Genomic DNA, 27718 nt, shown 5'->3' with positions numbered 1-27718 from the left:
TCAACTAGGTCACCATCGCCCGGAAGCAGCCAGTCAGTGTTCCAGGTTGAGAACTAGTCTTGGCAACAAATCTGATACGATCTGGCTGCCAGTGTGGTCCCCATTTCCGATGTGCGTGAACGCTGGAAACATCCCAGTGGCATCATAAGAGCTAAATTTTGTGGTCACTTGCCAGAGAGGCCTAGCACCTATTCGTCACTGTGAAGCCCTGTCCAGCCACCGCCTTCCTTGGCTTCAGGTTCTCAGAGCCCAAGCATGTTGCATGGAAGGGTTTGGTGAGCAAGGCCCGAGGGTGTCAAGACTGGGGCCTAAGCTACCCAGAACTAGGTCTCTAAGACAGAGCTCACTTCCCCACAACTGCCTTCTTGGGTACCTACATCCATGGAAAGTTGACCTGACACAGTACTAAGAGTCCTTCCTGGTTCTTCTCAATACAGACAGTTGGAGGTTACCCAATGTGGTTGGACATGGCCTAGATTTGGTGGGACATCCGTATATTCTGCAAAGATTTAATGATACTGTGACAGTGACCTTTGGGCTCCGTGCTGAAGACACAGCAGCCAGAGTGGATGAAGGTGCTCTGCCTCGTGGGTGACCTCTAGTGGTGAGAAACTGGCAACAGCGATTCCAGTTGTTCACCCACCATCCTTTAGCAGAGGAAGGGGTGGAGGTCTTGTATATGCCAGTCCTCTCAAGCGGAGCTTCCTGGTTCTCCGACCTTAACCATGAGCCCCATTGTGTCGCTGAGCCTTGTTGCCCTCTGCCAACTAGAGCCAGGATGACGTCCTCACGGGGCAGCTGGGAGAACCGAGAGCACACCATTGCAAGGCATGTGGGACCAAGAAGGAGCTGTCAAAGCAGAGGGTATCTGGGTCTTGATTGTTGTAGAATGTTCTTTTAAGGTGTGTTACATTTGTTTATGCTGCGGAATATTTGTTTACTGATGCAAAGGTGTGTCACATTCTTTTATGTTGTGCTTGTTTAACTCTGTGAAGCTGTGATACTTTGCCTGTCTAAAACATCGGATGGTCTAATAAAGGGCTGAACAGCCAATAGCCAGGCAGGAGCAAGGACAGGCAGGGCTGGCAGGAAGAGAGAAGCAATAGGAGGAGAAATCTGGGAGAAGAAGGAGCAAGACAGAACAAGGAGAGGGACAGCAGGGGCCAGCTACCCAGCTACACAGCCAGCAACGGAGAAAGAAGTAAAAAAAAAAAAAAAAAAAAAAAGTATACAGAAATAGAGAAAGATAAAAGCCCAGAGGCAAAAGATAGATGGGATAATTTAAGATAAGAAAAGTTGGCTAGAAACAAGCCAAGCTAAAATTGGGCATTCATAAGTAAGAATAAGTATCCGTGTCATGATTTGGGAGATGGGTGGCGGACCCCCCAAAAATGTAAAGAGTAAAAATCCAACAACTCTTGATAGCATTTTTCTCCTTGACTAACCTCAGGCTCTCCTAAACTTTTCAGCTATTCGAAAGTTCTGTTGAATTTCTCAGCACGGAGCCTCTCGCTGTCTTTAATAAGAATCTTACTGAACTTCACTAGAATCCCCCAGATACCATATCTGATCAGGAATGGAACCATGGGCCCATAGAAAGCAGGTCAGAGGAAACCGTGAGTCACTATGGTCACCTTGTGACTCAATGATCCCTCCCGATGTCACTAAGAGCAGTGGCCGGAGAAGATAGCGAGGCTTGGGAAGCGCACGGTGTTCTCAGTCCCCTCTCAGGCCTCCTTCCGGAACAAGGTGGCTCGAGTCTCCTGGACCCTCCCCGGCAAAGGAAGGGATCTAGAAGTTAGGAGAAGAATCATAGAGCCTTTCCCTCTGCGGGATGTGGGCCGGCTGAGGTTCCGCCGGGATTCATGGACTTCTGCTGCCCTCTGCAGGACAGTTATAGAATCACACCTACTCTGGGATGATGGGTCTGATTCTCAAGCGGCCAAGGCTCCATGTGGGGAGAGGGGGGCCTGGTTAGTTTTCTGTCAGCTTGATAAAAACTAGAGCCTTCTGGGAAGAGGGGCCTTGATTAAGAAGCTGCCTCCATCAGATTAGCTTGTGGGCAAGTCTGCGCGGGCATTTTCTTGATTAATGGTAGATGTGGGAAAGCCCAGCCCACTATGGGTGGTACCACCCCTGGGCTAGTGGTCCCCGAGATGTGTGAGATGTGTGAGAAGCGGGCTGAGCAAGCCGGTAAGCAGCACTCCTTCATGGCCTCTGCTTTAGTTCCTGCCTCAGGTTCCCACCCAGACTTCTCTTCACAGCAGAAGGGCTAAGAGGAAACAACCCCCTTTACTTCCTAAGTTGCTTCTAGTCTTTGTGTTTATCATAGAAATAGAGCACTAACAAGCAAAGAGGTCTCTCATCTGTAATGCCTCCAGGAGCCCCATCATTCTGCCTTTGACGGTGTGGCCAGCCAAGCCTATCTTGAGTGTTCTGCAGGGCTTCCATCCTTGCTACCTCAGCCCCTGCTGCGAGGCTACCAGAATGCAGACTTCAAAAGGCAAGCCTAGGTGTGAGTGGGAACACAAATGCCTAGGTTCGGGTCCCAGTCGGACACACGCCTTGCACCCACTGGCCCATGGGCCCCCCTCTGATCCCCTCTGCCTGAGGCTGGCCACCAGCACCTTGCCCTTAGGTGACACTTCGTTCGCTAGCAGTGAGGCTGCTTGTCTGGAGCACCTTACCCCGCCTAAAATATCAACTCTAGAAAGGTGGGACCCATGGTTCTAGCACAGAACTAGGATGGACACCTCATCTCCAGGATTCAGTCCCAACAGTGTCTTTCTGGTCCCAGTGGAGTTCTTGGGGCGGCTGCTGTCCCTGCTGAATTCCAGAGCAAGTGGTAGCTTCGCAGGGGCAGGCCTCTGTCTCAAGCCACGTGGGCTCCATGTTGAGCAAGGGCTGCCTTCCAAGATGGACATGCCCTGTCCTAGGCATCATCAACCTGTCTGGCTGCCCTTTGGCTCAATCCCCAACTCAGAATGGAACACTAGCGCCTTCTGGTGGCCTCCAGGCTTCCTCTTTTGCCCTATACGCACAACTCCTACAACTATGGTGGGGACAAATGGAGGCAGGGCTCTGACTCTCCCCTTGCTTGCTCTGAGTTATTTACTCTGGACACATTTCAGGTAGACTGTAGACCTGATTTTTGTTCCCACACAAAGCCAGAGAGAATTGTGGCCAGGGACAAGCCATTTGGACACATAACGAATCGGGAAATCCCCAAGACCTGCCACACGAGGGAGAGTCCTATCAACAGGGGCTGGGCAGGGCTCCACCATAAACAAGAACATGCAGGAAGGTTTTATTTGTCTCAGCTGCATCCAGAAGGCACTCCACAAAATCAGGAGGCAGCATGGATCGAAGTTCTGACTAGATGGCGATGCTAGTGCGGCTCCTTTAAGAGTCACAGGCTCTATTCTTTTCTGGCAAACTGCTGGTCTTTAGTTTTCAGTAAGTGACCTTTCTGTTGGCACTTACTGAGCAGGGTTTGTGGTGTTTGCCAAGCATCTGCGTCCCTGCCAGGGAGGCACTGGGAGGTGAGGGCCCCAGGCCGGCAGCTTCCAGTAAAAGGCAGGCATCTTGGCAACAGCGGCCTTGGAAGCCTGTCACTGTTGGGAATCATAATAGATTACTGCAGCACTTGTTCTTGAGTTTCCCAGAGCCAGCCCAGCTGGCTGGGGGGGGGGGGGGGGTGTGGTGGTGGTGATTACCAGTACTTTCTTCAGAGGAACGGCCCTCCATGCTTCTCCACTTAGGAACTAACTCTGGACGGTAAAAGTCCAGCTGCCACCCACTGCCAGGCCAGGCTTAACGCTGCCCTCTTGCACCCAAGGGTCCTAGATGGCTAGCAGGATGGAGTCCCAGCAGTGGTCTCTCACCACTCTTCAGAAGCATGGGTTTATAAAAACGTGAGCTTGGGTTCAAAGTCACTTTTGTGGCCCTGGGCCTGGACAAGATTGCAAGGAGGCTCTCCACTCACAGGCCAGGCCGCTTTTGCTCTGTCTGGGCCATGTCGGAGCCGAGCTGCCTCTTGTGCCAAATTGCAAGTTAACGTCTGTGTCACGGTTCCCATTAGAAGGCATCTTTCTCTACTCAGGAATATATAACCCAACTGTGAACCGCACAAAAGCTGCAGGCTAGCAGGCCTGATGTCTTTACCTCCTTCCCGACAGGCCTCCCCAGGACCCCCAGAGAAGCTCAGGGAAGTCCGGCATGACCTACCATCTCATGAGGTGCACAGCTGTGGGCTGTGGCCTGGAGCTGTTCAGGGACAGGAAACTGTCTATAGCAACAAAACCACAACTTAGAAAAAAACTCCATCGATGACAAGCTGGGACACATGGCCATGCTGCCAGCAAAGGAAGGAGAGAGAAGTATCTTCACGACATTAGCCTCACACCAGAATGTAATGCAACTGGTTAGCCCGATTCTAAAAATCCTTAGTAACGCTTTTTAATATACAAGAATCAAAAGTACAGCAGTTTTACAATGTAGGAAAATTTAATACATACTATATAAACAACATTATTTACATCAGAAATCACTAGGACAGTGGCATTTTTCACAAATATAAATTAATTACTGTTTAGTCAACAGGTTTCAAAAGTCCACAAGTTTACAAGAAAAACCACCTGTCCCCAAATGAGTAGGGACAGGTGGACTAAAGCAGCCTGGACCCTTGGCATGGCTCTCTTCACCTGACACAGCTGGCCTCAGATGAGCGACAAGACCACAGGTGCTGGGCCTGGACTCGGCTCCTGCTGACATGTGGGTTTTGGTCTCTAAGATTTCAGTGTTGCTGTGTGTGTGAACACTTAAGTCATCACCTTTGCTCTGCAACGCCTGATGCAGCTGCCGGCCATACCAGGTCAGAGCAGCAGCAGCACAGTGAGAAATGTTTGCGTTCCCTTTGTGGGGCTTACGGAATGACTACACAAGAGTCCAAGGAAGGACCAGGAGATCGGGCTCCTGCAGGCTGGCCAATGAGAGGACACAGTGGTCAGCAGAAACCTCACCTTCCTGGTCTAGGGTCACGGGGCATCACAGTACTTCAGGCCTTTCCTCAACAACGAGCTGCCCAAAGCGAGGCTCCAACAGAGCTCCACCGACAGCCTCGCCCACTTGTGCAGACTGCTGCTGTAAGCGTATGGGGCACATGCTGGTTTAAAGCAAGACGAAAGCCTCCTTTCTCCCAACACACTCATCAGATACACTTCAAAACCCAAACCAGATGTCTGACGGGAGATACTGCAATCTACAATCAATGTAACACTGATCTGGTCAGTATTGCCTTTTGCTACATATTATGGCACTTTAGTCCTGAAGGAAACAAAAGGAAGTTCCTTTTTCCTCATGATGAGACATCTTTGAGAATAACTTGTACCTTCTACCAACAAGTGGAAAGGGAAAAAGGCCTAGGTAAGCGTGGATGGGCACCAAAGAGCCCAGCAAACCAATATTAGTGTTGGTATCACCAGCAAGAAGCTCCAACTATAGTTACTGTTCACTGTGTGAGAAATCATGGCAGGCCGCCAGGCAGGAGACCACAGCCAGAGGACTCCAGTGCATGCCCAAGATCAGGATGAGGACCAGGGGCCATGAGGCACCCAGAAGGTGACGGTCTACTGAGCACTGGCTGCAGGGACCGACTCAGTACAGCCAGGTCTATGGTGCTCTAAGTAGCGGAAGCAATGGCCCACCACAGCCATGCCACAGCCAGACGACGGACTCAAAGACACAACTCAAGCTTGTCTTGGGAAAGTCATTAATGGTACTGCCCAGGATGGGTCCACCCCATCCCCAAAGGAGTTCAGAGAGCTGAATCCTGCGTATGTCCAAAAGAAGACTTTTCATCAACTCAGAATGAGCCTGGACTCTCACCACACCATCTATATGTTAAAGTCAGTTTTCCTGTTTCCATCTAGAAAGGCTTTGGATACCTTAACAATACTGGCAAGCTATACTGAAAGTGAGTAAAACCAAAGGCGCAACCCAGTTATCCATACACAAGAAGAGCCATTCAATGATGCAACCCGCCAGCGCCCCTCCCCCCAACCTGACCCAATCTGACCCCAACAGGCCTCCTGTCCTCTTACAGCTCAGCTTCCCCAGACATGGCTGTTTGGGAGTTGGGAAAAAATTAACTTAGGTTTATACTCTACAGATCGTAAAGAAACAGGGTTTGATACTGCTGAATCCCAACTTGCAATGAAAATGTAACCCCTCAGGTATTTTTCCCTGACTGAACCTCACTGACTGAACCTCAACTGTCAAGATGTTTGGGTTTGTATAGCCTGCCTCTTCAAGCTGTGTAAAGGAACCAAGATGCAAGTACATTCGCTGACCCACTCCAATACTGAAAGCTCCCTGCTTGCTCGCACCACCAATGCCCACATTAGGAACCCGCCCCTCCCCATCTGCATGAGTGCCCCAGCTCTGGGCTTACCAGCAGGCACCCCACCAGCAGGCTACCACCACTCCCATCCAGGATCTGTGACTCTCCTTCTCAGCATAGGAGTCAGAAACCCACCGGGGGTTCCTATTTCCTGGTGACACTACCCCAAAGTCCCATCTCCACCCCTACACCCACTTAGCCCATGCCCCAAACAAGTAAGACCCACGGTGGCATCAATGATGCCAAAGTCACAGTACTCTAAAGTCAGCCAGAGGGATCCAACTCTCCCTGACAAAGAGGGAAAGTGGACTCCACCAGAAGACCAAACCTTTGAAATGTACAAAGATAGTACGGGAAGAATTAGTGTTGGCAGGTAGGATGCCATGGTGGAAGTTGTTTCCTGTCTCTCTATGACCACCCCACTTCACGTAATGAGACCAAGTGTATCACTTCTCCCAGAAACATCTGAGGGGTATACCTGCTCCCCTTTCAAGTCTTGCAGTGTGAAACCCACCCTGTGACCTCCCACTTCCCATCAGCAGCACCCTCACGTCATAGTGAACCAATCACACGCTGTCCAGCGGGTCCTTGCCCTGGTCACTCATGCTGAATATAACATTCATTGACTCTCAAGATCCCCGATTCCTTCACAGGGAAAGCAGCCCAATGAAGCTGGTACATAAAGTCACCTCTTCCTCCTAGCACCCACAGAGGTGGGAGGCTACAACAGGCTAGGATGGGACAGGGTGCCAAAGTGCAGGAGTGGAGACCAAACCAAAGCAGCAGATGAAGGCCTCCGACTCCCTGAAGTGCTCCTTCAGCCGCCACGTTAGTGGATTCAGCAGCAGCGTATCCAAGAACTCCACTCGCTAGCCTGACCACTGGCCACCGCTGGACCAGACCAAAAAGTCCAAGTGCTTGATGACTCCCGTGATCATGCCCCTCTCGGAGCTGTCCTTTATGTTTTCCGAACGTTCCAGTTATAGTCTGGGTTGTTTTTCTGTTCTAGCGATCTCTCCAAAGGAGACCTGTGATCCAAGGGTGACTTGGAGTCATGAGGAGACTTCTGGGAAGGGGGTGAGCGAGGATCTGAGGCTGCAGTGTGCAATGAGGGCAGGGGCTGTTTGTACTCCCCCAACTTGTCTGTGTGGAAAGAGCGGTAATGGTCTGAGGGTCCCTGGCCATGGTAGCCCATTGCAGGTCGGTGGTCAGACATTCGTCGAAAATCCTGCTGGTGGTAATTCTGGGGCCTAAAATCATCTGATCTCCTCCGTTTAGAGTCATGGTGGTGCCTGAAAGAGAGATGCAAGGATCAGCTGAAGGACCACAACCAGACTCTCCATCTTCTGCTCTCATTTCCTCATACACACATGGACCCAGAGACAAATGTTTCTATCACCAGGAAACCAACACACACAAATACACATACACACACACACACACACACACACACACACACACACAAAGAAGTAAGCAACATGTCTCCAAAAACACCAATCTATAGTATGGCTCCAAATAAAAATGACCTAAAAGACCTAGAATTTAAAAAAGATTTCACTATGAGCAAACAACTCAAAGACAAAGATGAATGAATGAGCGGGTAAGCCAATCCAAAATATGAGAACAGTCTGAATTGTTGAAGGAAACCCAAACTGAAAGGATTCCGGGGATGGAAACCTCAGTAGAAACCCATGACAACGAAAGGATCATGTTAGCAACAGCAGGGATGGAGACAGAGCAATTGGATTCCTCCAAGGCCAGTGAGGAAGCTGCCAAAGAAAGCCCCAGCAGAACACGGGAGAATGTGAGGTCCATTAGAAGACCTCACCTCCGTATTATGGCACGAAGGGGAATACAAAAGAGAAGGAAAAAAGGTTTTATCTTTAGTAAAACCAGAGAAGAAAATTCCCCAAAACTAGAGGAAAAGATGCCCATTCGGATACAAGAGACCTAAAGAATATCACATAAACAAGGCTAGAAAAGAAAAAAAAAAGAAAAACAAAACAAACAAAACCTCCATGGCATATTATAGTTAAAACATCAAAAAATACAGAATAAAGGGTATTTAAAGTTATAAGAAAGAAAATACAAGTCGCCCAGAAAAGCAGACACCTAAGAAAACACAGAATAATACTGACAGCACCCTTTAAAGCAGAAGGGCCTGGAAGGATGGACTCCAAGTCCTGAAAGACCACAACTGTCAACCAGATTATTATACCCAGCAAAACAATCTATTAAAATTGAAGGAGAGGAGCTGGAGAGAGGGCTCGGTGGTTAAGAGCACTTGCTGCTCCTCTAGCCTCTAGAGTTCTTAGCACCCATGTCAAGAGGCTCACAACCGCCTAGAACCCACTTCCAGGGGGATCTGATGCCTCTAGTCTTCTAGGGCACCTGCACTCATAAATGCATATACCCATAACACCTATACATAAATAAAGGTAAATATAAATCTGTAAAAGCCAGACAGTGGTGCTGCACATCTTTAATCCCAGCACTGAGGAGACAGAAGCAGGTATATCTGACTTCAAGGCCAGCCTGGCTGCATAGTTTCAGGATAGCCAGGGCTACACAGAAAAACCCTGTCTGGGGGTTGTGGGGAGTTTATCTTTAAAAGATAACAAAATTAAAAATTAAACTGAAGAAATAAAAACATTCCATGATAAAAAACAGACTAAAGTGTTGGAGAGATGGCTCAGTAGTTAAGAGCACTGGCTGCTCTTCCAGAGTTCAATTCCCAGCAACCACATGGTGACGCACAACCGTGTATAATTCGATGTGATGCCCTCTTATGGCCTGCAGGTATACATGCAGGCAGAACACTGTATGCATAATAAGTAAATAAATCGTTTTTAAAAAATCAGGATGTCAATATCTGTGTTTTCCAATGGTCTTAGGCAACCCCTATGAAAAAGTCACTGGACCCCTGAAAGGGGTTGTGACTCACAGGTGGAGAACGCCTAGACCAAAGAAATTTGTGACCACTAAGCCAGTTCTGCAGAAGATATTAAAAAGACTATTTCAATCTGAAGAGAAGGATGAATAACCCGAGAAGTCAAGGGAACAAATAATTAATGAAAGACAGATAAGAGTGTGTGTATGTGTGTGTGTGTGCGCGCGCACGCATGCGTCTGGGGGGGTGCATGCAGGGAGTACTACTGTCAATGGTATCTTATAGGGCATCTAATAAATTACTGGGCATGGAAACCACTAAGAGAATAAGATACATGAGATAAGCTAATCAAATGAAATCGTCAGCAGATAAGGATACTGAGACAGTTCTTAGAACAGAGTCTAGCCAGTATACCATGACTTCAAGCAGGATAATAGTAAGTACAATTCGAATTTCTGAAGGAGAGGAATGAAAGATGGCAATAATATTTGAAAAATATTGAAAATCTCCCAAATTTATGGGTGAAAGACATTTAGAAAGCTGAGTAATTCCTGAGTATAAGAAACACAAAGTATCTGCCAGGGCTAGGAAGCGGCTCTGTGGTACAGCACTGGCTTAGTACATTCAAAGCTCTGGGTTTAATCTCTGCACCACACAGGTATGGAGGCAGGGAGGGCAGTCAGGCAGATATGCACAGCGTATGATACATATGTTACACTACATAGCCAGGGCTTGAAATAGTAACGGTCTATAAAGAGGAAAAAGAAGAACAAAGGCCTTGCTTTTGTCAGAAAGCACACAAGCAGACAACGAGGAGTCCCTGAAAGTCTGGAACCAGCAATCTAAAACTTTATACCCAGCAAAGACACCTTCAAAATAAACACCTTTCACAGCACAGCCCCAGGAAAACACAGAAGGGCGGGCAAAAGGACAGACCAGGCAAAATGCAGACCAACACAGAGGAGCCAGACAAGATTACGGAAGCCAGGAGGCAGTGAGGGTGGAGGCTCTTTCATCTGAGGCGGCTAATGCGAGCTACTGTTACTCATCTAAATGCAGCTTCCAAAACAATAGCAGGACACCAAAATGACGTATGAAATGTTGCCCCACTTTAAACCCACGGTACAGTCTAAACATAAAGTATAACATGAGCCAGGGGAGACCGCCTTGCTATGAAGTTTAGTCAACAGCCTAACTCCAAATTAAAGACTGGTGAAAACAGTGCTCTCTCTTCCCACACTCACCAACTCACAATCTGGAGCTGGCTTACTGCCTCACTATAGCACTGTATGGCTGCAGAGAAGGTACAACCTCCAAGGCTCTGACTTTAACAAGTGGATCCAGGCAAGCAAGGACCACAGCCTTGTATCCACCTCTGCTACCTGGTAAGACTGAGGGTCACATTAAAAACTATTAGTGTTCTCTAAAGTGTGTGTGTATTCACACATGTAGACACATATTTAGGTGTGAATGCACATGAGTGTGGAGGCCAGAGGCCAGCCTCAGCTATCACACCTCAGGCACCACTCACCTTTTAAAGAAATATCATTACAATAACTTTTTCATCTATTAATTTTGTGTGCACGTATGTGTGTGCATATATGCCACAATATGTATGCAGACTAAAGGCAGGTCATCAGGCTTGGCTGCAAGCACCTTCACCAGTTAAAACGTGTCACTGCCCCGACCTTGAGACAAAGTCTCTCACTGAGACCTATAGCTATGCTGGCTGGCTAGTGAATCTCCTAACATTGCCTCTCCAAAAATATGCAGGAAAATGGATTAATCTGGAATGTATGACACTACACAATGTAACTCAACTCAGAAAGACAAGAATTAAATGTTCTCCTTCGTACATGGATACTAGCCTAAAATGTATATATGGGAACAGGTTTAAGGTAGAAAGGAAACCAAGAGAGGATGTATTTATGTGATGAAGAAGTATGGGGACACGGGAGAGGAAAAGACTCTGGGAGGGAGTTACAAGAGAGCAGGGATAACAGAAGGGTGGGAGAGACGGGGAAGGAGAACCACAGAAACACTCTGCTCAAAAATATCATGATGGTATAGAACACTTTATATGCTAATTTAAAGATGAAAACACAGAAGGGTTGCTGGGAGAATAGTGTCATTTTCTCTAGTGATGCAGCTACTCGTAACTTACCCATGCCATAGACAATACCCTACCCTACTCATGCAGCAACCACAAGCAAACTCACTGGGTCACAACTACCAACATGGGGTAGAAGGGAGGCCTCCTGGAAGAAGAACTGCAGCCAAGGTGGGGAGGGAGGAGAGAGGGTACTGGGGTGAAACAACCAAAATTATTTACTATATGCATGCATAAAAATCTCCAAGAACAAAGGAATACTTTTCTTTAAGGGGGTGGGGCTAGAAAGATGGCTCAGGTGTTAAGAGCACTCGCTGCTCCTGTAGAGAACCTGGATTCAGCTCCCAACACCCACATAGCAGCTTACAATCTTCTGTACCCAGGTTCAGAGATAAACACACTCTTCTGACCTTCCGAGGTACCAGGCCTACACTTGTACATGCACATGTGGGCAAAGCACTCATCCACCTAAGGTAATCAATACAGCTACAAAACTCCCTCTTCCAGCATCCTACAGCTATCTTGATAACAGGGATATGGGATTTATAGCTGACACATGCAACACGCTCAGGATGCAGTAGACAGACAAACTGTATAAGCGTCACCATCCTTTCTCCCATAAGCAGGTGCAGTCGGGTCAGTACCTGGTCTCTCACACGTCTACTCACCTGTCATAATAGTCTCTGTGTCCCCGGTGGTCTCGGTCACTGCTGTACTGCTCATACGGTCTCTTTCTGGACATGTTGTTAGGTCGGTAGCTTCCAGAACGGTGGGCATCCATATGTCTCCGGTCACCATAATGGTGATCCTTGTACCAGTGCTGCTGCTCATACTGATGGTGCCGGTCACTGCCCCAGGGCGCATTGTTACCACCGCCATAGTTGAACTTTCTTTCCCTCTGCCAGTCTCCTCGATCTGCAGGAAGAGAACTGTTTCGTAACTGCAGCACACGGAAGCATTTACTGCGGGTGGACATGTCAGGAGACAACCATTTCCTCCTCAGCCTTATGGCTAACGTGAGTAATGAATGAGTCCTAACATTTTCTCTGTTGCCAACAACTTCTAAGGCAAAAGAAAATCTATTACCTCTGTCCCTGCTAAGATCTTCCAAATTATGGCTTACATGTTGCATTCTTGCTTGCCTCAATGAACAATAGACTCTTAAAATGAGATTCACTCAAGAACCCCAAAGGAAGCTTGGAAGTGACGATGCTGTTTCACTAACGCCCTCACATAGCTGAAGGTGCTTCAACCTTCTGACACAAGTTGTTTTGAGCCTCTGAAGACCTCTGTAACTAAGGGTGATCCCCAAGGGGAAGGGTACCACACTGAGATGGACACCTCCTAGTCTGGGAATACCAACTAATGCTTCAACAAGTTTTAAAGCGCCATGCAACCTACTAGGGAAAATAACCAAAAACATGAGAACAAAAATTAAAAGGAAAAAAGAGCATATAATGGGAAACAACACAAAGAAATGGTTTTGGCACTGAGGAAGTTAATAAGCAATGACTTTTAAATAACTGGAACTGGAGAGATAGCTCAGTGGTTAAGAGCACTTGCTGCTCTTATAGAGGACCTGATTCAATTCCCAACACCCACATGGAGGCTCACAACCATCTATAACTCCAATTCCAGGGGCTTTGTGGCCTCCTCTAACCTCTGTGGGCATCAGGCATACCCAGGACGCACAGGCATACATGCAAACAAAATACCATACACATACAATGAAAAATAAATAAATCCCCAAGTAACAGCAATTAATTCAATATTTTTTAGGTTAGGTCGGATTTATTATATAGCTTTGTCTGGCCTTGAACTCAGAGAGGTCTGCCTGCCTCTGCCTCCCCACAGGCCTGGTGTAGGTATGCAATACACCACATTTGAGAGGGAAGAAACAAAGATAAATTTCCTTTAAAAAAAAAACTTGAAATTTTTACAAAAAGTCTAAAGGGCACAAACACATGCACAATATGTTGAACTGAACCCAGTTCCTCTGGAAGAGAACCAATGCTCTTAACCCCTGAGCCATCTTGCCAGACCCAGACATAATTTTACTGTATAAAAATTTACAGGAGATGTGGGGCACTTCTTAAGATAATACCTTGCTATGTAGCCTCTAACACGAAATCAACCGTGTGTATGTGTGAGTATAAATGGAATTTTAGAACCAAAGAAAGAAATGTACTTCTTGATTATTACAGGAAAATTGAATCAGTAAGATAAATCTTATATTAGGTTTCTATACTTTCTATATGCTTTAAGTCTTGTTCAGTAATTTTCCTTTTATTCTTCTGACTCTAAAAATAATTTCTGCTTATTTTAACTAGTGAAGAAATAAACAATGATTAGCCATTAAATTCAAACACTCACCCCTACTCCCACTAGTCTAAGGCAATAGCCACCACGGATCAGACTTGCACTTTCACGGCCTTTTCTGTTCATACAAGTACTTAGGGGAAGCTGGTTTCTCAGGAAGCCAAGTAGTTACCATACAACCAGAAATCCCATCCCCATATACCTAGCTACAACAATTGCAAATAGGTATTCAAGCAAATAAATGAATATAAATGTTTATATTAATACTATTCTCAACAATAAAAAGGAGAAACTTTGATGACTGAAAAAAGTATATCCATTGAGTGAAATACTATCCTCCCATAAAAAGAAATTAAGTGTTGATTCACACTAGAATTAGGATGAACTTTCAAAACATTTTGCTAAGCCAGTCGCAAGAGGTAGCACACTGTATATTCCACTGATATGAACTATTCTGAATAAATTCATTTCCAGGGCACAATAAAGACAGCTAGAAAGATAAAGAGGATGGAGAACAGGAACAGAAGTTCCATGTGAGTGATAGAGAAATTTAGGAAGGGACAGAACTATTACTATTGTGCAGAACTTTGAATGTACAAATACCACTGGATGGTTCACCTACAAATGCTTACCTGTATGCTGTATGAATTTCACCTCAGTAAATTTAAAGATACAGACGTGGGTTTTTAATACATGATTAGTGTAAAAATATAACATAATTATTGTTTGCTTCTTATTATTTCCCTCATTGACTTCTCTTTTTTTTCCAATTTTATTTATTTTTCTTTTACATTTATGAGTGTTTTTGCCAGGATGGATATCTGTGGATATGCACCACACGTATGCAGTGCCTACAGAGGCCAGAAAAAGGAATTAGATTCTCTAGAACTAGAGTTGCTGATAAGGTTGTGAGTCACCATGTGGGTGCTGGGAACTGAATCAGGTCCTCTGGAAGAGCAGTCAGGCTCTGGCCTTGGCCTTCCAAGTGCTGATATTACCAGCAATTGAACGATGGCTGGTCTAGCCAGTACTCTGTAATGGTGGATGGTACTGGGTACAGATGTCCTAACACTCATTCTACCATTCTTGTAATTAGTGGACATTCAAGTTCTTCTTTAATAACTAGTGTGCATTTCTCATTTTAATTATTGCTGATCAGAATGAGTGAAAACTTTGTTAACTTAACACTTCCTGAATGACAAGTGTGGTCATTTTGCCATATGGGTGGTGTTACTTTTCTGTATGAATTTCCTAATCCTTAATCTATATCTTAAAAAAACAAACAAACAAAAAACCACATAGCTGTATTGAGGTTTTGAGGAAAACTTTTTTCTTTGGGGGGGCGGTGGTTCAAGACACAGATATCTGCCTGACTTTACCACCAGCAGGCTTCAGGAAATCAACTCAGGATTCTCCTGCTTCAGTCTCTCTGTTTCTGGGGGAACAGATTCCACCACACTCACCTTGAGTTTGATTTCTATGTTTTTCTTTTGTTTTGTTTGTTTGGAGACAGGGTCTCTCTATTATGCATTTCTGGCTGTACCAGGCTGGCCTTAACTCAGAGACCCACCTGCTTCTGTCTCTCAAGTGCTGGAATGGAAAAGGTGTGCCCCTAGCCATTTCTCTTTTTTTCTAAACAAATCTCCAAAATTTAATTCAATCTACTTTCCCTTTTCCTTTATAAGGTTTGCTTCAAAAAATTAAATTTCAAGTTTTTTAAATTAACAAATAAAAATTATAAGACTTATTTTGTATATGTCTTAAAATACATGTTAATTACATACATACGTATACAATGCTAGCTGAGTTAATACTTTTTTATTATTATTTTTATTTTTTTATTTTTATTTTTAATGGCTGGAGAGACAGCCGTGGGTGCTGGGAACCGAACTCTTATATTTTTATTGTGAGCTTAGCCTTAAATGGCTGAGCAATCTCTCCAGCCCGAGTTAACACGTTTTTTGTGTTTGTGGAAAGAATATTTAAAACCTCCCAATGATTGTGTTATTGTATCAATTATATTACTTTATTTTATATTATGCTAATTAATATCTTATTATTAACTTATTGGACAGTTCCTCTTGAGCATCTTTCTCCTAACTGTGGCATTCTTTAACCAGCAGTCCCTAGCCCCTTAATCCTGTTCTTGCTGATCCTCTACGTTCAACCCTGTAAGACTCTGCACACATAGGAAACCACACCGTATTTATCTTTCTGCACCAGCTTACAACTCTTAACACGGTACTCTCGGGCTCATCCACACTGTCACAGTGGCAGGTAACTAATATTCCCTTGTGTACATGTGCCACGCTTCCTTTTTCCACTCCCTACTGATGGACACTTAGGCTGATTCCATGTGCTAGCTCTTGTGAAAAAGTATTTGGCATTAATAAACCATGAGATCTGATACCTTTGATACACATAATTTGTAGGTTATGAGAGTTCTATATTTAATGCTATTAAAAACCCCTACTTGTGTTTTCTATAACGGCTATGTTAATCTAAGAACACATCCACATCCTTATCAACACTGTGTTTCTTTGATAAGAGTATGGCCCATTATGCTGAGTACTTTTCTATATACCTGTTGGTCATTTATACACCTTTATTAAGACAAACTTGAGACTAACAGGTCTCTGAAATAAAGGGCTTATTGAGGTACAGATGCCTATCTAAAGGTCAAAGGACAGGCCACAGGTTAAAGTCCCTGAGCCACTAGTAGCATGACTCTAGCAGCTGGGAAAATGTCCACTGGGTCTAAGGCTACTTATAGTGAAATCTGAGGACATTAAATCATATTTTTTTAAACAAACCTATGTTGTTTACTGAAAAAGACTCAGGTCAATACAGATAGCAGCATCTTGTATACATTAGTCCATAAACAAAGTCTCTGATACATCCTGGTTTGGTTGATTCCAAAAGCAAAATGCAGTGTGGCCCCATGGGCAATCTTCAGTACTCAGCACAGAATGGGTACAGTCCTCTCTACTGACTTAGCTTCTTCTATCAAAGCCCTCCCTGTCTGGCCTATACATTAATTTAGGGCATCTCGGAGTTCAGCACCATCTTTTGAGAAATGTCTATTTAGATCCATCTGTCCCCTATTTCTTAACCAGTCCTATTTTTACATACTAGCCCTTTATCAGAGTGCAGTTTGTGAAATTCTCTCATTAATAAAGGTCGCTTCTTCATTGTCCACTGCTTAGTTTTTCTATTTGGTTATCTCTTTGTCACCCACTCAATATCAGCAGTTTAAAATGCCCACCTTAACACCTATGCAAGCCTGTAGGACATTTTCTTAATTAGTGATCATTCTTGCACACAGAATAAAAGTTTTTCTGTAAGTCTGCCCATTACCTTTATTTTTTAAAAGGCTTGTTTATTAATTATGTATACAGTGTTCTGCCTGTATTGCCTGTATGCCAGAAAAGGGCACCAGCTCTCATTACAGATGGTTGTGAGCAACCGTGTGGTTGCTGGGAATTAAACTCAGGAACTCTGGAAGTGCAATCAGTGCTCTTAACCTCTGAGCCATCTCTCCAGCCCCACCCATTACCTTTTACAGTACCTGTGATCCCCTTAATCTTCTAGATCTTTATTTCGTGTTTTATAAAAACCAGGAACAGACAAGAAGGTCTTGGGAAATGGAATGATTTGGAGCTTGGACACCTCTTTAAAAGTTATCTAACGGCTTACCTGCATTACTAAAGTGTCTCTTGTTGGGGTGACTGTAGTTATCTCTTGGATGTCCATGCATCTGTGGGCCATGGGAGGCAGGCAAATGAGGCTTTTGAGGATGGAGGTTGTGTGAGGTATGGGACTGAGACATCAGAGAATCCCGGCTGGAACCAGAGGCCTCTGGTCGAAATGGTTTCTTACCACCAAGCGTATCGTCTTTCTTCTTTTGTTCCTGGCAGAATTTAAAAAAAAAAAAAAAAAAAAAAAAAGTAGAAAAGCTTAGGACCCTGGCTTAGTTCCTGAGACCAGAATAAAGACGCCCTCCTAAACAGTTCCATCTTGTTCCTCTATGCTTCTGAGCTGTCATTTAGTAATGTCTTACCGAAACTGCTTGTGAGCTCTGCTGAGCTGCACAGCTGCAATGGTCTAAGGGGGTTGCTGGGCTGTGAGATTACCAGAGAAAACTCACCTCTGCTAACAAAGCCCCCATGAAAAAACACACTCGCCAGGTGTCCCTGCACATAGCCTATTCCTGTACAAGTGGCCAGGTAGTTGGCACTTTCAGAGGACTCTCTTGGCTACAAAAAGTTATGACTGCTAAGCTCCCGAGGCTAACGAGAGTAAGAACTGCCAGCTGTCAGATGGGAAGAGACAGCACACTAAAGTCTTCAAGCTATATCATTCCCTCACCCAAGTAAAATTCTCAAAATAAAAGTTTTCAAGTGTAAAGTGATTTAAAAGCTAGCCATGAGGAGAATGACTATTAAATAACTTGGTCCATATATAAGCCTTTTATGTATAATTAATTTGTTCTGTTCTTTGTTCACTTAGCACATTATGAAAATATCTTCCCCTACGTGATGTTAAATACTACCTATTTCATTTACTGCTTGACTGCACTCTTCAGTAAGAATACATGACCATAATCCTCCCACTACTAATGGACTACAGTCATTCCCATTATAAACATGCTTAAACCTTTGAATATTCCTTTAAATTAAATTCTTAGACGGTAGAAGCATGCTCTATTCGACAAATTTTGAAGAATTATTGTGTTGGCTTGTTTTATGTCAGCTTGACATAATCTAAACTCTTCTGAGAGGAAACTCAATAGATAAAGGCCTCCACAAGACAAGCCTACAGGACATTTTCTTAATTAGACATCAATGTGAAAAGGCCCCAGCCCATGGTAGATGGTTCTGTCCTTCAGCTTATAGTTCTGGGTTCTATAAGAAAACAGGATGAGCAAGCCACGGGGAGCAAGCCAGTAAGCAGCACCCTTCCATGGCCTCTGCATCAGCTCCTGCCTTAAACTCCAGTCCTGATTTCCTTTGATGATGAACAATGATGATGAAAGATAAGCCAGATAAACCTCCTCCCCAAGACTGTTTTGTCCATGGTGCTTCATCACAGCACTGGTAACCCTAACCAAGACAACTATCCTATAGGAAGACAAAGATAACTCACTCCCCATACTTGCATATTGATACATTTGTCACTCAGCTTCATGAGCTTCTGTGAAGTCCTTCACCAGTATAAGCAGATCCTCAACCCAACTTTCCCTTCTATATCAGAGCCTTTCCCAACTATTTTATTCTTCTTAGGAGCCTTTCATGGATTTCTATGATGACTAGGGGCCAGTGAGATAGCTCAGTGGGTAAAGGCACTCATCACTAAGATTAACAACCTGAGTTCGATTCCTGAGATACACTTTAGGGAATGATAGGAAACCACATCATGGGGTAAGTGCTGGCTCTTGCACTCCTGTGTTTGTGCTCTCTCTTGCTTTCTCTCTCTCTCTCCCTCTCTCTCTCTCTCTCACACACACACACACATACACAAAATAAACATATAAATGCAAAATTTTATTACGTTTAGAATTTCACTAATACACAATTACTGTATTATTCCTATTACCACTACATTATATTCTTCAGAATATAACATTAAATTATGAACTATTAGACGGTATAATTCCCAGGTTAATAATGCATTAAGTTCACATTACAAATTCCTCTAAGTGCCCATGCTAGTCCTGGCATGACTACAGACACTTCGGAAATAGCAGTAGATAAAAAACATATTCTCTGTGCTCATGAACCTGACACATTAGTAAAAATGGAACAATTTTCACAATTGCTCCTCAGTGGCTGATCTGGATATGGACCATGTGGCTAATTAGTAGGTCTATAGGAGGGCCTGTCTGCACGAGAACTGACTCTACAGCAGAAGCCAAGTCACCTTTATGTCCATCTCCCCACTCAAATGAAAGGGCAACAATTTCTGGGCACTGCAAGTGTCTACTCCTTTAAGTAAGCAATTTGGATTCTTCTATGTAAGAAACTGGAAGGATGCCACGTACATGACCGTATAAGAATAGGAATAGATTTCCTGCCTATGATCCTGAGACTTATGACTAGCTGCATTACAAACTACAAATATATATAAAGAAGAAAGGGTCTAGAAAATAAGTACTCCAGGTCATGAGATAACAGGGTAACAAATTCTTGTCAGGACTTTAAAATACTACTTTGCTCTAATGTATTGGCTATTATACCTAATAAATAACAGTCTTACTGTCTGGCAACTCATGGAGAATTTTAAGAACAGCTAGTAAAATGAAAAATCACATTGTATGAAATTATGTTTGGATCACAGATGACACACTCTGTGACCTGTGGTGGTTTCTGTCACCCTGTTTGGGCTGTACTGAAACCACGTAAAACACAGGCAAAGTGCCAGTGGACTATCTACTACCAACAATCCTTCAGATTTTTCACTACCAGCCCAAAACAAACACTAAGGGAATTTTATGTGCAAGTATCTCTATACACTTCTATAAATTAGGACTAGATTGTATTTTACCTCCTCTTCTTGAGATCTTTTCTTATGAGCCATCTTATATAACTTATGGAGTTTTCGTGCATCAAATTCTGTAAACTTGGAAACAAAAATCCATAGGTTCCTAAAAGAAAAATTGTACTAGTAAATTATACAATTTAAAAAGTGATTTTGTTGTTGTTTTGTTTCTTCAAGACAGGGTTTTTTCTGTGGAGCCCTGGCTGCCCTGGAACTCACTCTGTAGACCAGGCTGGCCTTCCTCTGCCTCCTGAGTGCTGGGATTAAAGGTGTGCATGATTGCCCCAGCTAAACAGTGACTTTATTTTATGGCAAGCTACTGAATTTTACTAGGAAATGTTCTCCAAGTCCCTGCACTAAGCTGGATGTACAAGCTCATGCTGTGATCCCAGCACATGGTGGGTTTTTTCAGGTGACCCTCAGATCCTCAACTACAGAGTGAGTTTGAGACCAACCTGGGGTAATGACACTCTATCTCAAAATAAATAAATAAAATAAAACAAAAAAGTCTTTGCATCAGTAATATATCATTATGTGCTTCTGTCAAGAGTTTGACAGTGAGTCTTAAGATGGGGATTTGTCAACAGTGTTAGGAACCCCTAACTTCTACAGTAGCACCTGCATCTCTAGTTCTATAAGCTGGCCCACACACAGGACACTGCCACACACTACATCTTTGCCACCATCTCCCACACTGAAAGCAACAATCAACTAGTAACGTGTGTCACTGGCATGTTTCTTCTCAGCTGTCACTACAAAGGCCTGTCATCTGTTCCTTCATACTCTCAGGAACTCCTTGTCCTAGCATGGCACAGCTGTATAGCGCAGGAATGGCACAAAAATGGGGTTTATACAGAGAGATCCTGGAAGTAGCAGTAAATCAGAAACAACCTTTCCTCTCATCCAAGTTTTCCAGGGAGCACTTTCACTATGGCCGCACTGATAAGCGACTGACTAGGAAATGTGGTATAGAGCCACTTAGCTCACTGAGGCCTCTTATAAAGAACAACAGTCTTCTGAGCACATTCCAGCTGAGCCCTAAACACACTTAATGTCCTAGCTGTCCACTTACGCCTCTGCTGAAGCTCTGACTATGCTCATTTAAGAGTTTCCACTTAGCTTGTCTATAGTTACAGTTCAAGGTAGCCAGCCTCCCTGGCCACCCCTCTGCAGGCATTCTTTTTTGATTTTTAATTTCTATTTATTGTTTTATGTTTATGGGTGTTTGGTCTGAGTGTGTCTGTGTACCATGTGCATGTCTGGTGGCTGAGGAGGCTAGAAGAGGGTCTGGAGTTATTAATGACTGTAGACCACTATGTGGATGCAGGGAATTGAACTTGAGTCCTCTGGAAGAAGAGCAGGTACTCTTACTGATGAACCATCTTTCCAGCCCTATAAGGCATTTTCTTATACAACTTCTAAAACTGTTTGCATACCTTTTAGATGAATAGTTTCTATGGAGGTCATAGCTTGTGCTATCTTTGAACTTTAAAAAGTCAAGGACTTTGCAATGAACTACTGCTGCTGATGGGGCATTTAAATGGCAACAAATCCAAATGCACATTAGGCAGCTTAAGATGGCCTTCTGCCATCCTCTGGCCTGGTAAGACAAAAGCCATATTATGCTCCATAAAGGGAAAAAAATGCAAACTGTTTTAAGAGGAAAGAAATGATTTTTCAAAAACTCTGTCTTGTATGTCAGGGGTGTGTGGCATGCTATCATTAGCATCATGACTGAGGCTTCTGAAAACCTACTTTTCACTTCAAAACTGATCTACTAAAGTAGACTACAAAGATATATTAACCATGAAGTACATGGACTCAAAGTAAATACCATTTATGGAAATAAACATTAGCCTTTCAAAATTCCCTCTAATACTGGGAGCTGAAGCCAGGGCTTTGTACATGCTAGGCCCTTATTCAGTCACAAAGTTACATCCCCAGTCCTGTCCCCCCATTTTTTTTCCTCTTTTATTTATTTATTTGGCGGGGATTGGGGGGAGTTTGAGACAGGGTTTCTCTGTATAACAGTCCTGGCTGTCCTGGAACTCACTTTGTAGACCAGACTATCCTCGAATTCACAGAGATCCACCTGCCTCTGCCTCCTGAGTGCTGGGATTAAAGGTGTGGGCCACTGTTGCCTAGCTTCCTTCTCACTAGGTTGACCAGTCTGGCCCTGAACTCAGTCTATAGCCTATGAAGGTCTTGATATTTGACCCTCCTGTTTCATCATCCTATTACAAAATCCTCAATTACAAAATCGTGCTGCTATCTTAATTACTGTTACTGTTGCTTTAGAGAGTTATCATCTCTTCAAAATATCTAAATGGAATACACATTGAGTGTCCCTATTTTGAAAATCCCGAGATTGAGGTCTCAAGAAGTAAGTTATATGATAGGTCACAATCAAACTGTAAATGCAATAAATGCATTGTGAAAGAATACCTGTAGGCTCTGGATATTAAGTATATATGAAACAAAAGTGATTTTGTATAAGACTTGATTTCCACTCCCAAGACATGTCATTACTTATGTTTATGAGTATTGCAAAATCTAAAATATTTCTGATTCTAAGCATCTCTGATAAGGGCCACTTAACTTGTTTATAAATTAATACATATAAATTATATATCTATTAATACATATATAATGTCTTAATCTAAAGTACTACTAGGCGTTCTTTAACTAAAGGAGATGAAAATAGAGAATCTACGCTCATGTGCTTTTAACTTTTCTTTCACTTCCTGTGTTATACCTCTACTGGCTAGTTTTTATGTCAGCTTTGGAAAGGAGAACATCAGTTGAGAAAAGGTCCTCACCAGATTGATTGCCTGTGGGCAAGCCTATCACATACTTTTTAAATTATTTATTTATTTATTTATTTTTATTTTATGTGCGCTGGTGTTTTTGCCTGCACATATATCTATGTGAGGGTGTCGGGCAGCCTGGAACTGGAGTTACAGACAGCTGTGAGCCACAATGTGGGTGCAGGGAATTGAACCCAGGTCCTCTGAAAATAGTCAGTTCTCTTAAGCAATGAGCCATCTCTCCAGCCCCCATACATTTTCTTGGTAGATGATTGACATATGAGAGGGTTCAGCCCACTGTAGGAAGTGCCACTTCTGGACCAGTGATCCTGGGTTCTAGAAGAAAGCAGGCTGAGTAAGCCATGAGGAACAAGCCAGTAAGCAGTACTCCTCCACTGGCTCTGCTTCAGTTCAGGTCTCTAGGTTTCTGCCCTACTTTAGTTCTTGCCCTGACTTCCCTCAGCAATGCAATGTGACCTGAGAGACATAAGCTGAAATAAACTCCTCCTCAAGTTACCTGTGGTCATGGTGTTGTATCACAGCAATAGAAACAATAACTAAGACAGTACGGAACCAACCAATTTATAGTAGATATAATAATATGTAATTACTAACCTGATGAGTAAAGTATTCTTCTAGTTCCTATGTCTTATGGGTTTAAAGCAAATACTCTGAGAATAAGCCAGAAAGACGATGATTATCATCATCATCACCATCATTTTCTTCTTTCTCTTATAAATTAAACTAATGGCACAATCTTGCCACATCAGAAGGCTGGTCTTAACGTAATGACAACATGGTTTACTTCGTGAAAAAGAAGTTGACGCCTACAGTTATGCTGTCAGCAGTTAAATTCTGTCAGCAAAAGCTTTATTAGGTGACTATGCTACCTATTTTAAAAAACAGAGCACACCCACATATTGTCAAATGAAACTGGGGAGATTCAAGGCCAGAGCGGGTTACCTCCTCCACAGTTTGATGTGCTCCTGGTCTGAATAAGCTTTAAGGCACTCGGCTATGCGGTCTCCGATCTTCAGCAGGCAGTTCCTGGTGTGCTCCAGCTGTTCTTGCACATTGAGTCCCTTGTCAGGTTTGTCCAACTGCTTCAGGGCCTTTTTCACAGGCCTCATCCTCTCTTTACACTGGAACAGGCCAACAGAGGAAATGAGCCATTGCAGGAGAGAGTTCATTATCACGTCCACACACTCGAGACTGAAGAAAACGCACCCCGCCGTCATGCTACGTGTCACTATAGGAGTGGGTAACACCAGTGAAAAGGGACAAGTGCAGATTCCTAGAAACTCCGAGGGACAAGTGCCGTCACCATATTTGGGATCATGTGAGAACCTTTGATACCTGACTTAGCCTCTCTGAATGTTGTTTCCTCATCTGCAAGAGGGCTGTGGCCACTAAGAAGATCAAATGTAAAACAGTATTATAGGCTTAACCTGAAAACCATGATCATCATAATGAAAAAACAAAAACAAAACCACTACACTAAGGTCATTTCCTCAGCTAGAAACTCGTGGGCATATTTCAGTGTTTAACTTCAACTTTTAAAATGTAATAAAAGAAGACACTACAAATTGGAAAATACAAATGACTGTGGAAAAAAAAAGCCTAAGTGATTTCTGCAGAAAAGATAAATTACCATGCAGCTCCAGCTAGTCTGAACGCGCTGTGTAGCCCAGATTGGCCTTGGGTTTGTACTCTTCCTGCCTCTGCTTCCACAGTAGTGCAGTTACAAACTTGTGCCAACATACTTAGCCACATAAGTGGCTAATATGAGCAAGACCCTTGGTTCAAAAGCCAATTTCACAGAAAAGGAAAACCAGTAACACAGAAGCAGCAGACATTAGTTTGTTTATATGCAAAAGACTAAGGAAAAACAAAGAAATGATGAATTTGTTCCTTTATTCAATTCACTCATTTATTGAGATCTTTCTAGTACCTAAGTGAACTTCATATAAAACATAATGCTCACAGAAAATAAGAGAAATTAAGAATTAAGAAAACGGACTTAACTACAAAGAAAAATATGCATATGCTAGGATGTTTTAGAGTAGACACAGAAAGGTCAAAAGACCTCACAGAACTGGAACAGTATCTCTTCGGTCAGCCTAGGACAGTATTTTCACCTTTCAATGAAGACAGCTTCTCCTTTAGCAAGGAGTTGCTGTAGTGAGCTGTGACGTGTGGATGCTCGCAAAGAGAACAGAGCTGGGGAGCACATAACAGAGGCAGCACCTTCCCGTCCTTCCCTGAGAACACAACCGCATGTCCTGGGTCAGTTCTCAGCTCCGCATCGTGGAAGTAGGTATGGTGAGGAACTTCATCACTTCAAATGTTAGGCAAGGTCCTTCTCCTCACCAGCTGGCAGTCTCAACCCACCACTCTAGCCACAGGAGCCACCACACATGCTCCTAGCACCCTGGTATATCCGCCCCACCCTCATCCCGCTTCTCCCTCTTATCTTCTACTCCTCTTTCGGAACCCCAAATCAAACATCTCTTCTTAGACCTTCCAGACTAGGTCAGATTCCCTTCTTACTAGACCTCCACAGTATCCACTTTCTCCTCTATACCTTATCATAAGAGTACCAACATGACCCAGGGAGTTATCATCTACCCTAATATTATTCAACTTAGTCACTGATACCAGTTTCTCTATAAACAACAGACCAAAGAAGAATAGGCAAATTCTTCTTCAAGATGGGATCTCTAAATGCTCTGCTTCCAATTCAGCATACTTCTATTTCCCAAATGCCTTTGAGAACCCTCTAAATTCTGCAGGTTCCTCTACAGGTGTGGAACATATAAACTCACACGGGTCCACATATACTCATAAAAACAAGAATATAAGATATCCTACTATTCTGGTTCAAAATACAGTATGCAAACATAATAAGCAATACACAAGTTTACACAATGTTCCACATCTGTGGATGAACCTGTGAAGGGAAGAGCACAGCACTGTGCCCAAGCATCAGCACCCTCTATTCAAGACTTACAATGCTGAAGGTTTCCTGGTCCAGATCATCATCTTCGTCCTCCCCAATGGGAACAGGCTCACTTCCTGCTGTAATGTGGACAGGACCCTGAGATCGCTTTGATTTACTTGAAGACTTGGCATCACCACCTTTAACCTTTCAAAAGAGTTACAAAGAGACCTTGTCATTTATATAATCTTGAAATCAGGGTAGACTTCTTTTTATTTGGCTTTTTTTTATTTGGTGGTGGTGTTCCTATGAATATAGATATGTATGAGCATGCATGAGTTTATATATACCACACTCGTGAATGAATCTGCAGAGGCCAAAAGAGGATACCAGATCCCCAGGAACTTGAGTTACAAAGACATTGTGAACTATTGTGTGGGTGCAGAGAACTGAACCTGGGTCATCTGCAAGAGCAGCAAACTCTTAACCACTAAGGATTTCTCCAGGCCTATAATTCGAATTTCTTAACTATGGTGCATTGTTAGAGCAAGTAAATAAGAAGACCTCAATTTACACAAACCTACAAGATTAACAGCTGAATTATAATTCTTCCCATTTCTGTCTCTAAAGGTACTAAATTACAGCTTCAGGTTTATCAATATAATTTACAAGAATGTCATGAAAGGACTAAGAATCGACAGAGAACTCTTCCAGAGTATCATGCTGCAGCCTTTATTAGCAGCTAACTTTTGATCTAGGAATCTGTATCAACTGCATAACCGTGCAAGGCTGCAAGTCAAGAGGAAAAGGCATGGAAACCAAAATTAGGAAATTTTGAAAAACATAAAATATTTAGAATACACGGTGTATAATTATATGATATAGATAAAATACAAGACTTTTTTGTTTTTGTTTTTTTTAAAGCACATGGGGTCCCTGGAGAAATAGCTCAGCAGTGAGAATGCTTGCTCTTACAGGATTCTGGTTTGGTTCCCAGTACCTACATGGAGGCTCACAAATGTCTGTAATTCCACTTCCAGGGATCTGAGACCTCCGTAGCTCCTGCCTGCTTGTGGTTGGCATACATACACACATAAACATAAAATAAATATTCTTAAAATAAAAATTAGTGAGTTCAAGTCCAGTCATGTCTACAGGGCGAGTTCCAGGACAGCCAAAACGACACAGAAAAACCCTGTCTTGAAAAACAAACCAACTGACTAAATACATAAGTAAATAGTTTGAGATCCTAGGTAGTGTGGTGTCACATCAGCTTTATAGCAGCGCCTATGAGAAGAGAAGGGGGAAGTGTCTGCAGTGCTTGTAATGTGTTCATGAGATGCAAAATGCATTACACTAGGGGGGAAAAGCCACTTAAACTAAACATGAAACAATGTGAATCTGCCAAGTGATAGCATAAGCCTTTAATCTCAACAGAGAAATCAGAGGCAGGAGGATTTCTGTAAATTCCAGAACAGCCAGGGTTATAGAGTCAAACCCTGTCTCAAAAAGAAAACAATTAACAACAAAACAAGCCAAAAAAAAAAAAAAACCAACAAAACAAAACCAGAATAAATCACTATTCTGAGACCGATGCAAAAGAACTTATCACAGTATAGTTTCTCTTTTATTCCAAAGATTTACAATTACTTTCTATTTATGAGGATGCGCCTTCCTGAATTCATGTGTACTACATGTGTGCAATGTCCTCAAAGGC

At 43.4% G+C, this 27718-nt stretch overlaps 1 protein-coding gene across 3 annotated transcripts in view; it reads right to left on the bottom strand.

Moving 5' to 3' along the window:
• Nucleotides 1–4487: 4487 nt before the first annotated feature.
• Chd2 (chromodomain helicase DNA binding protein 2) overlaps nucleotides 4488–27718 on the bottom strand; it is a 113083-nt gene continuing 89852 nt past the window's right edge. For all 3 annotated transcript variants that reach the window (XM_048434830.3, XM_048434831.3, XM_048434829.3), the window contains 6 exons: nucleotides 26074–26208; nucleotides 24027–24205; nucleotides 20263–20362; nucleotides 17416–17629; nucleotides 12069–12315; nucleotides 4488–7692 (listed from right to left, as the gene is read on the bottom strand). In XM_048434830.3, the coding sequence (XP_048290787.1) occupies nucleotides 7359–7692; nucleotides 12069–12315; nucleotides 17416–17629; nucleotides 20263–20362; nucleotides 24027–24205; nucleotides 26074–26208 (1209 nt within the window). In that variant the 3' untranslated portion in view covers nucleotides 4488–7358. The remainder of the gene's footprint in view (nucleotides 7693–12068; nucleotides 12316–17415; nucleotides 17630–20262; nucleotides 20363–24026; nucleotides 24206–26073; nucleotides 26209–27718) is intronic.

The sequence above is a fragment of the Myodes glareolus genome, chromosome 24 (genome assembly GCF_982192425.1).
Source record: "Myodes glareolus chromosome 24, mMyoGla1.1, whole genome shotgun sequence".
In the NCBI taxonomy this organism is placed as follows: domain Eukaryota; kingdom Metazoa; phylum Chordata; class Mammalia; order Rodentia; family Cricetidae; genus Myodes; species Myodes glareolus.
The sequence above is the reverse complement of the archived record's forward strand: the minus strand, read 5'-3'. Positions and strand labels throughout refer to the sequence as shown.